We start from the raw sequence: 11,987 nt of genomic DNA on the forward strand, positions 1-11,987 counted from the left end.
GGGGAGGGTGGAAGGGAACGATGTGTGAATTGTTACTCAGCTTTGCATCTCTTACCTTTTCATTTTGCAAAAGACCACACTCTCTATAAATAAAAGAATATGTTGAAATTTTAGGCAGGAAGATTGGATTTTTCATGAAAAGAATTGCCTAACCTCCATGCTGAAAGTCAGAAAAAAAAATACTAAATAAATAAATAAAAAAATAATAAAAGTAATTTTTTTTTTTAAAAACAAAACAAAATAAAAAAGGAAACAGTATCTGTGTCCCAGAGCATGCACATGCAGTCACTTCTCATCCAGCATTAGCTTCATGCACAAGAGGAGAAGCTGAAAGTCAATACTTCTGTAGGGACTTAGCTTTGTATTATATTTTGTGACCTCTCCAGCCATTTAAAGATGACTCTATTGTATATTCATGCTTACCTTCAAAATAGCCCCCATATATTGATTCACCTCCTCTTCCATTACCTGCAACCGCACAAAAAACAAAACCAAAGTGTTCTTTCTTAAAGTAGACTTGGATTCAAGCTCTGTGAACGAGACAGTCTAGCTATCTGAAGGCTCTTACACCAGAATCAGTTTAAATACTTTCACCAATTGATAACCCAAAACACATTTCAGTTACAGGTTAGTCCTACATATCTAGTCTATTCTGGACAGCAGAGTAAGTAATATCAAACCTGCAAAGGTTCTTTGCTGAAGCACACCCTGCTTTGAATCTGATCAGCCTGCTTTGTATGCACCGGTTTCCCTTGGTTTGGGGTAAGTTCTGTTGTACATCACTAGTGGCAGGTTTAAATGATTGTTCAAAATATAACAAACGTCACAAAACACCAACATTACACCTCAATATGTCTATTAATGCAAAATGATGACCTTGGTTGCTAGGCACTCAGATAACATCTGGTTTTCCAGAGAAAATTATGCTTTCTGTCTGTTTGTTTGTCATTCACACTCCATAAGTCTAAAGTAAGTAGGTAAAGGCATAAAGCAACAGTTAAATTAGCACTAGTTAAATGCTAGATTTAAATTATTAATTTGCCTCAAAATAGCGCACCATGTTGTAAAATGCTGTTGTAACCATGGCTCTTTATTCCTTTAAAAAGATCTAACTAGTAAATGAAATTGAGGTTTACCTTCAATGAAATCCCCACCCTGGATCATGAAGTTTTTAACAATGCGATGGAAGGTGGAGCCTTTGTAACACAGCTTCTTTCCTGTTGTTTTTCCTCTTCCTTTTTCACCTGTAAACAGCACAAACATTGGTATCCATTTACACGTATTGATTAAATTCTGAACTACAGCAGACATGCTGCAGCACTTCAGTATCCTCAATGGCAGAACTCTCCTCTTCCTCTAGGAGTGACAACACTGTGCTTCTCTAGGAGCAAAGGAGATCCAAACACTGTGCTTCTCTAGGAGCGAAGGAGTGACAACACTGTGCTTCTCTAGGAGCGAAGGAGTGACAACACTGTGCTTCTCTAGGAGCAAAAGAGTGACAACACTGTGCTTCTCTAGAAGCAAAAGAGTGACAACACTGTGCTTCTCTAGGAGCGAAGGAGTGACAACACTGTGCTTCTCTAGAAATGAAGGAGTGACAACACTGTGCTTCTCTAGGAGCGAAGGAGTGACAACACTGTGCTTCTCTAGGAGCAAAGGAGTGACAACACTGTGCTTCTCTAGAAGCAAGGGAGATCCAAACACTGTGCTTCTCTAGGAGCAAAGGAGTGACAACACTGTGCTTCTCTAGGAGCAAAGGAGTGACAACACTGTGCTTCTCTAGGAGCAAAGGAGTGACAACACTGTGCTTCTCTAGGAGCAAAGGAGTGACAACACTGTGCTTCTCTAGGAGTGAAGGAGTGACAACACTGTGCTTCTCTAGGAGCACAGGAGTGACAACACTGTGCTTCTCTAGGAGCAAAGGAGTGACAACACTGTGCTTCTCTAGGAGCAAAGGAGTGACAACACTGTGCTTCTCTGGGAGCGAAGGAGTGCAACACTGTGCTTCTCTAGGAGCGAAGGAGATCCAAACACTGTGCTTCTCTAGGAGCGAAGGAGTGACAACACTGTGCTTCTCTAGGAGCAAAAGAGTGACAACACTGTGCTTCTCTAGGAGCAAAAGAGTGACAACACTGTGCTTCTCTAGAAGCGAAGGAGATCCAAACACTGTGCTTCTCTAGGAGCGAAGGAGTGACAACACTGTGCTTCTCTAGGAGCGAAGGAGATCCAAACACTGTGCTTCTCTAGGAGCGAAGGAGTGACAACACTGTGCTTCTCTAGGAGCAAAAGAGTGACAACACTGTGCTTCTCTAGGAGCAAAGGAGTGACAACACTGTGCTTCTCTAGGAGCAAAAGAGTGACAACACTGTGCTTCTCTAGGAGCAAAGGAGTGACAACACTGTGCTTCTCTAGGAGCAAGGGAGATCCAAACACTGTGCTTCTCTAGGAGCAAAGGAGTGACAACACTGTGCTTCTCTAGGAGCAAAGGAGTGACAACACTGTGCTTCTCTAGGAGCAAAGGAGTGACAACACTGTGCTTCTCTAGGAGCGAAGGAGTGACAACACTGTGCTTCTCTAGGAGCGAAGGAGTGACAACACTGTGCTTCTCTAGGAGCAAAAGAGTGACAACACTGTGCTTCTCTAGAAGCAAAAGAGTGACAACACTGTGCTTCTCTAGGAGCGAAGGAGTGACAACACTGTGCTTCTCTAGAAATGAAGGAGTGACAACACTGTGCTTCTCTAGGAGCGAAGGAGTGACAACACTGTGCTTCTCTAGGAGCAAAGGAGTGACAACACTGTGCTTCTCTAGAAGCAAGGGAGATCCAAACACTGTGCTTCTCTAGGAGCAAAGGAGTGACAACACTGTGCTTCTCTAGGAGCAAAGGAGTGACAACACTGTGCTTCTCTAGGAGCAAAGGAGTGACAACACTGTGCTTCTCTAGGAGCAAAGGAGTGACAACACTGTGCTTCTCTAGGAGTGAAGGAGTGACAACACTGTGCTTCTCTAGGAGCACAGGAGTGACAACACTGTGCTTCTCTAGGAGCAAAGGAGTGACAACACTGTGCTTCTCTAGGAGCAAAGGAGTGACAACACTGTGCTTCTCTGGGAGCGAAGGAGTGCAACACTGTGCTTCTCTAGGAGCGAAGGAGATCCAAACACTGTGCTTCTCTAGGAGCGAAGGAGTGACAACACTGTGCTTCTCTAGGAGCAAAAGAGTGACAACACTGTGCTTCTCTAGGAGCAAAAGAGTGACAACACTGTGCTTCTCTAGAAGCGAAGGAGATCCAAACACTGTGCTTCTCTAGGAGCGAAGGAGTGACAACACTGTGCTTCTCTAGGAGCGAAGGAGATCCAAACACTGTGCTTCTCTAGGAGCGAAGGAGTGACAACACTGTGCTTCTCTAGGAGCAAAAGAGTGACAACACTGTGCTTCTCTAGGAGCAAAGGAGTGACAACACTGTGCTTCTCTAGGAGCAAAAGAGTGACAACACTGTGCTTCTCTAGGAGCAAAGGAGTGACAACACTGTGCTTCTCTAGGAGCAAGGGAGATCCAAACACTGTGCTTCTCTAGGAGCAAAGGAGTGACAACACTGTGCTTCTCTAGGAGCAAAGGAGTGACAACACTGTGCTTCTCTAGGAGCAAAGGAGTGACAACACTGTGCTTCTCTAGGAGCAAAGGAGTGACAACACTGTGCTTCTCTAGGAGTTAGAGATACAACACTCTGCTTCTGAAAAGGATGTTTTGCATATTAAAACAAATAATAAAAAAGAAAACTGTCAAGAAACATTGGAGTCATGTTGTTAGACAGCAGGCTCTTCATTCATTGTACAAGACGACTCTTTGATTAGGCCCCACTGGATTCCACAATGGAATCATGCCTGGGTGCTGTGCTTGAGACCCCAGATAAAAACCACATGTTCAATCTCAGGGGCCCTGTCAGCTAGTGAATACCAATCTTTTGTTGGTTTCATCATCAGTACATGTTGCCTAAAATACATGATTGTTTAAACTATACAGTAAATGGTATATCACTTTCAAATTATCATTGCCTACCTCAACAGTATATCCCAGGTCCTTATTCCCTGCAGGCACCTGCCATGCATCAGACCTCAATCTCTCAATCTCCACTAAAATACATTCAACACTGCAGTCTAAAGCTCTCTCGTTTCTCTTTTGTGCATTACTGTTTTTTGTTCTGAGCTGTTTTTGTTAGTTTAATTATAGCCCCTCTTATTGGCATCATGAGATGAGATGAGGATTTAAAGTGAATGGATAGCATTAGTTTTCAGAACATACACTATCCTTAATAAAGATTTCACTTACCTGTGCACAAGCCAAGAAAATTTGTACATGTCTTGGGACAGACATCCGAAAAAAGCTGGAAGACAATGCGTCCAACTGAAAAAAAAAAAAAAAAGCAAAAAATGAAATTAATTCTCAATTATTATTATTTATTTCTTAGCAGACGCCCATATCCAAGATATCGCATACACACAATTACATTATTTTTACATACAATTACCCATTTATACAGTTGGGTTTTTACTGGAGCAATCTAGGTAAAGTACCTTGCTCAAGGGTACAACAGCAGTGTCCCCACCAGGGATTGAACCCACAACCCTCCGGTCAAGAGTCCAGAGCCCTAACCACTACTCCACACTGCTGACATGTAAAAGGTTCTGTCTGCATTATGCATCTGAATAAAAAAATAATAAAAAAAGACGATGGGTTGACAATAGGTTTCTTAAATTAGTTTCTGTGGGATTAAAATAATTTGAAGAGTGCAAATGAAATCATAGAACTCCAAAAGCACATATGAAACACTGAATTCCAGCGCAGCATGCTCTCTTCCCATTGAGAAACGAGTGGACTACAGAGTAAAGGAAGGGTGTTTGGGAAGACCTTTTCATCATCCGCTTTACTGAACAGAAACACTTGACTGATGTGGCAGAGGGAGAAAAATGCAGCTGTTATTTATCAGTTCTCATGTTTCAGCAGGTTAACACATCTCTGAAAACAGCAAAGGGAGAATGTTAACATTTTAGGTCTTGCATACTTCATAATAGAAAAGAACATACTCATTCTTCAGCTACATTATCAGTCCAGTGATATTGCATTACCATGTTAACCGCTCTATGTTCTGTGGAAACCTGATAACATCAGCAGTCACTTTGCTATGAAAATAAGTTCAGGGAACAATCTTATCTTCAATGAAACATTAATAAAACACAAACTATTAAAAAGGAAAAGCAGCAGATTGCTGATATCCCAAATGAACAGCCCGATTGTACGTCCATTATTTTAGGTTCAAGAGCAAAAATGACACAAGTGTAAATTAAATGTATTATACTGTACTATATAGATCAATTAGCTCTACATGCAATTACTACTATTAATTAGATACAACTGTTGCGAGTAGATCTATCCAGCTTATTTACTATATTAAATAGGGCACTATAATCTTTTCTATTAGTATATATTTCATTGTTTGGCTTCCATGGGCAAAGTGAAACTCTTGTATGCCCATGACTTGCATCCACTACATGCACATGTGAAATGTGTGGGGCATTCAGTCCAGACAGACCACTGCCTCATTTACCCCCAGATTCTGTACTCTCAGTAATGACCTAAAGAAGGTCTAGCAACTTTCATCAGAGATCAAGAGATTTGTTGTTTTTTTTTACCAAGCTAACTAATGTACCTTTTCAAGCACTTAAAGGGCTAAATTACTGATGTGAGGTGATTTGACCACTAGGGCTGTGCTGCTGAAACAGGTTTTGCATCACGATTTTCCATTAATAATAAACAGAAATTACTGTTGCACACCCCTCGTGAGCCATTTTTAAAACCATGTCACTTTTACACTTGTTTACTAAAACCTTTGAATAGTACCAATGGCATTTAAAAAAAAGACAGAGATCAAAAATAGACATGGTTTACCTAGACTCCACCAATCACAGCACTTTATTTGTATTTTGACAAGCTTATTAAGATCCCTGAACGAGATACTTCAAAAGTGAGTCTGTCCTTAAACAGCCCTGGCATAAAGAACCTTCCTAACTACTCTCATGCAAATTAGCTCAGAATATATTTCCATCTGAGTTCTGAGGAAAGATGAATTCTAACACAGTTGTGTTGAAATATGGAGACACAGAGGGGGGGAATAACAACTCTAAAGCAAATTCCATTCCTCCTGTGAGAAACACTGTTACCACCACGCCATTCCTCCTGTGAGAAACACTGTTACCACCACGCCATTCCTCCTGTGAGAAACACTGTTACCACCACTCCATTCCTCCTGTGAGAAACACTGTTACCACCACGCCATTCCTCCTGTGAGAAACACTGTTACCACCACGCCATTCCTCCTGTGAGAAACACTGTTACCACCACGCCATTCCTCCTGAGAGAAACACTGTTACCACCACGCCATTCCTCCTGAAGAGAGAAACACTGTTACCACCACGCCATTCCTCCTGTGAGAAACACTGTTACCACCACGCCATTCCTCCTGTGAGAAACACTGTTACCACCACGCCATTCCTCCTGTGAGCAACACTGTTACCACCACGCCATTCCTCCTGTGAGCAACACTGTTACCACCACGCCATTCCTCCTGTGAGAAACACTGTTACCACCACGCCATTCCTCCTGTGAGAAACACTGTTACCACCACGCCATTCCTCCTGTGAGAAACACTGTTACCACCACGCCATTCCTCCTGTGAGCAACACTGTTACCACCACGCCATTCCTCCTGTGAGAAACACTGTTACCACCACGCCATTCCTCCTGTGAGCAACACTGTTACCACCACGCCATTCCTCCTGTGAGCAACACTGTTACCACCACGCCATTCCTCCTGTGAGAAACACTGTTACCACCACGCCATTCCTCCTGAAGAGAGAAACACTGTTACCACCACGCCATTCCTCCTGTGAGAAACACTGTTACCACCACGCCATTCCTCCTGAGAGAAACACTGTTACCACCACGCCATTCCTCCTGTGAGCAACACTGTTACCACCACACCATTCCTCCTGTGAGAAACACTGTTACCACCACGCCATTCCTCCTGAGAGAAACACTGTTACCACCACGCCATTCCTCCTGTGAGAAACACTGTTACCACCACGCCATTCCTCCTGTGAGAAACACTGTTACCACCACGCCATTCCTCCTGAAGAGAGAAACACTGTTACCACCACGCCATTCCTCCTGTGAGAAACACTGTTACCACCACGCCATTCCTCCTGAGAGAAACACTGTTACCACCACGCCATTCCTCCTGAGAGAAACACTGTTACCACCACGCCATTCCTCCTGTGAGCAACACTGTTACCACCACACCATTCCTCCTGTGAGAAATACTGTTACCACCACGCCATTCCTCCTGAGAGAAACACTGTTACCACCACGCCATTCCTCCTGTGAGCAACACTGTTACCACCACGCCATTCCTCCTGAGAGAAACACTGTTACCACCACACCATTCCTCCTGTGAGAAACACTGTTACCACCACGCCATTCCGCCTGTGAGAAACACTGTTACCATTATGATTTGTTCATTTAGCAGACGCCTTTATCCAAGGCGACTTACAGAGACTAGGGTGTGTGAACTAAGGACCAGCTGCAGAGTCACTTACAATTACGTCTCACCCGAAAGACGGAGCACAAGGAGGTTAAGTGACTTGCTCAGGGTCACACAATGAGTCAGTGGCTGAGGGGGGATTTGAATCGGGGACCTTCTGGTTACAGGCACTTTTCTTTAACCACTGGACCACACAGCCTACCATAATGCTATTACATATTTAACAATGCTTTATACACATATTGGGCACAGTAAATAGCAGCAGGGACACGCCGAGTATAGTAACAGCAGGAGGGACACGCAGAGTATAGTAACAGCAGGGGGGACACGCCGAGTATAGTAACAGCAGGAGGGACACGCAGAGTATAGTAACAGCAGGGGGGACACGCAGAGTATAGTAACAGCAGGGGGGACACGCAGAGTATAGTAGCAGCAGGGGGGACACGCAGAGTATAGTAGCAGCAGGGGGGACACGCAGAGTATAGTAACAGCAGGGGGGACACGCAGAGTATAGTAACAGCAGGAGGGACACGCAGAGTATAGTAACAGCAGGGGGGACACGCAGAGTATAGTAGCAGCAGGGGGGACACGCAGAGTATAGTAACAGCAGGGGGGACACGCAGAGTATAGTAGCAGCAGGGGGGACACGCAGAGTATAGTAACAGCAGGGGGGACACGCAGATATATAGTAACAGCAGGGGGGACACGCAGAGTATAGTAACAGCAGGGGGGACACGCAGAGTATAGTAACAGCAGGGGGGACACGCAGAGTATAGTAACAGCAGGGGGGACATGCAGAGTATAGTAACAGCAGGGGGGACACGCAGAGTATAGTAACAGCAGGAGGGACACACAGAGTATAGTAACAGCAGGGGGGACACGCAGAGTATAGTAACAGCAGGGGGGACACGCAGAGTATAGTAACAGCAGGAGGGACACGCAGAGTATAGTAACAGCAGGAGGGACACGCAGAGTATAGTAACAGCAGGGGGGACAAGCAGAGTATAGTAACAGCAGGGGGGACACGCAGAGTATAGTAACAGCAGGGGCATGTACATTTACATGTGTGTATTTACTATTCACTACCAGCTCACAGTTGCAGAGGAGGGTAGATATTGTACAGGAGTCCAGTCACACACACCCCTAGTGGTAATTTCTAAAAGCACACCTCAATCCAGAAAATCCCCCTTTCAGAAGCAGCCCTGGTGGCTGAAGGACATGCAGTTAGTGAGGCTGGTAAATAATGAACAACGCAGCAACAGCAGTAGAGAATTAGGAGCATTACACAGGGTGGGACAGTATGAACATGAAGAAGGGGACACCAATAATAAAAATGATCAATCAATGAATTCTTCATAATAAGAGAAATACCAGCTCTGTCTCTTACCTGGCTCTCGATTGATTTCAACGTCATAGTAGCACTGGGGCCGGTCTTGAACACCCATTTCCAAAGATGTTCCTTCTTAACCTGAAGAATGAAAGCAGGCAGGACTGAGTGACAGCCTGGCAGCAAAGACTGATCCCTTTCTTCAGCACACCACTTTCAGAAGGCATCCTTTCTGTCCCTCAATGTAACACATGACTACTATACCCCGTTCAAAGGCACTTAAATCTTTTGTCTTGCCCATTTACCCTCTGAAATGGCACACATACAGTACACAATCCATGTCTCAATTGTGTCAAGGCTTAAAAATCCTTCTTTAACTTGTCTCCCCTTAATCTACACTGATTGAAGTGGATTTAACAGGTTACATCAATAATGGATCATAGCTTTCACCTGGATTCACCTTGTCAGTCTATTTCATGAAAAGAGCAGCTGTTCCTAATGTTTTGTACACTCAGTGCAAGACCCCCATTGCATAGCAGTATGATTAATTCCTGGTTTTGCTGCGAGTTGAATGTAATAGACTAGTCTTATTTCCAGCCAGCTATTAATATTTTAGAAGTGGTAAACACATACACAAAATAAATAAATAAATACATAAATAAAATAAATCAATGCGCATTTAACAGTAAATCTTGTCACAGTTAAAGTCTAACATCTTCACTTCCGTTACGTCTTACTGTAAACCCCTTGTAGTACCAATTGCCCACAACTATGAAACAACTAAAACAAGCACAAACATTGTACAAAGATGAACAGGGAGTTTAAAAGTACCTCGACAATGATAAGTCACAGAGTACAGTATGTATAACAATGGCGAACTGGCTACCAGATTATATACAACTAGCAAAACAATCGTATTTATTTACTCAGAGACGCAGCACCGTCAGGTAGCACGCAGTTTCATCGTGAAAGAAAAAAATAAAAAAAACACCTGACCGTAAAACTATGTATAATAAAAATATATTAATCTGTTAAAATCTTTTTAGATACAAACACAAATTAGTGACGTTATAAATGCGTCTATGAACTTTCGCATGAACGACTGACTACAAAAAACACGCTCTCTCGGGAGACTTTATTAATCAAATCGCGTTCTCTGGGAAGCCAATACATACTGCCTCAACACAACAGACCACATGCTGCCTCAACACAACAGACTACAAACTGCCTCAACACAACAGGCTACATGCTGCCTCAACACAACAGACTACATGCTGCCTCAACACAACAGACTACATGCTGCCTCAACACAACAGGCTACATACTGCCTCAACACAACAGGCTACATACTGCCTCAACACAGGCTACATATTGCCTCAACACAACAGACTACATACTGCCTCAACACAGACTATATACTGCCTGAACACAACAGACTACATACTGCCTCAACACAACAGGCTACATACTGCCTCAACACAGACTACATACTGCCTCAACACAACAGACCACATACTGCCTCAACACAGACTACATACTGCCTCAACACAGACTACATACTGCCTCAACACAACAGACCACATACTGCCTCAACACAGACTACATACTGCCTCAACACAGACTACATACTGCCTCAACACAACAGACCACATACTGCCTCAACACAGACTATATACTGCCTGAACACAACAGACTACATACTGCCTCAACACAACAGGCTACATACTGCCTCAACACAGACTACATACTGCCTCAACACAACAGACCACATACTGCCTCAACACAGACTACATACTGCCTCAACACAGACTACATACTGCCTCAACACAACAGACCACATACTGCCTCAACACAGACTACATACTGCCTCAACACAACAGGCTACATACTGCCTCAACACAGACTACATACTGCCTCAACACAGACTACATACTGCCTCAACACAACAGGCTACATATTGCCTCAACACAACAGGCTACATACTGCCTCAACACAGACTACATACTGCCTCAACACAACAGGCTACATATTGCCTCAACACAACAGGCTACATACTGCCTCAACACAGACTACATACTTCCTCAACACAACAGGCTACATACTGCCTCAACACAGACTACATACTGCCTCAACACAGACTACATACTGCCTCAACACAACAGGCTACATACTGCCTCAACACAGACTACATACTGCCTCAACACAACAGGCTACATACTGCCTCAACACAGACTACATACTGCCTCAACACAGACTACATACTGCCTCAACACAACAGGCTACATACTGCCTCAACACAACAGGCTACATACTGCCTCAACACAACAGGCTACATACTGCCTCAACACAGACTACATACTGCCTCAACACAGACTACATACTGCCTCAACACAACAGGCTACATATTGCCTCAACACAACAGACTACATACTGCCTCAACACAGACTACATACTGCCTCAACACAACAGGCTACATATTGCCTCAACACAACAGACTACATACTGCCTCAACACAGACTACATACTGCCTCAACACAACAGGCTACATACTGCCTCAACACAACAGACTACATACTGCCTCAACACAGACCACATACTGTCTCAGCACAACAGACCACATCCGCAACACTCCTTGAACAATGAACATTTACTTATATAACGACTCCAGTAAACACTGCTAATCGTCTTTAACAAACATCGCTCTTTCTCTTACCTGCCCTTCCCGTAGCTGTGGCTGCAACTGTTTCCAATCTAAGCGGAGCCTCACAGAACTCCCTTCCTCCCCTCCCGTTGTCTGCCGGGAAACTGGAGGAATCGTCTTAAAGGGCATGGTCACAAATGTTAATTGAGTCGGTTCAAAATGCTGTAGTTTGGTCTAAGAAAAGCAGCCGTGGTGAAGGAAGCTCTAAACACACACCCTTTGGAACTTCCGTGTGAAGTTTTAATTTTATAGTTTCAGCTTCCGTCTGAAGTTTTTATTTTTTATAGTTTCAGCGTGGTGGGTGTTCTTGGAGAACAGCAGACTGACACAATCTCTAACGTGTTAGTTCATGAGTGTGTAACGAGTA

The 11,987-nt window shown here is 43.7% G+C and overlaps 1 protein-coding gene across 1 annotated transcript in view; it reads right to left on the reverse strand.

Annotated features, from left to right (window-relative positions):
- Positions 1-11,735, reverse strand: part of LOC117400401 (NK-tumor recognition protein-like) — a 50,987-nt gene extending 39,252 nt beyond the window's left edge. The window contains exons 1-5 of the mRNA XM_059023396.1: positions 11,633-11,735; positions 8,980-9,060; positions 4,326-4,400; positions 1,137-1,244; positions 424-468 (exon numbers count right to left, since the gene is read on the reverse strand). Coding sequence (XP_058879379.1) covers positions 424-468; positions 1,137-1,244; positions 4,326-4,400; positions 8,980-9,037 — 286 coding nt within the window. The 5' untranslated portion in view covers positions 9,038-9,060; positions 11,633-11,735. The remainder of the gene's footprint in view (positions 1-423; positions 469-1,136; positions 1,245-4,325; positions 4,401-8,979; positions 9,061-11,632) is intronic.
- Positions 11,736-11,987: the final 252 nt, after the last annotated feature.

The sequence above is a fragment of the Acipenser ruthenus genome, chromosome 4 (genome assembly GCF_902713425.1).
Source record: "Acipenser ruthenus chromosome 4, fAciRut3.2 maternal haplotype, whole genome shotgun sequence".
In the NCBI taxonomy this organism is placed as follows: Eukaryota; Metazoa; Chordata; class Actinopteri; order Acipenseriformes; family Acipenseridae; genus Acipenser; species Acipenser ruthenus.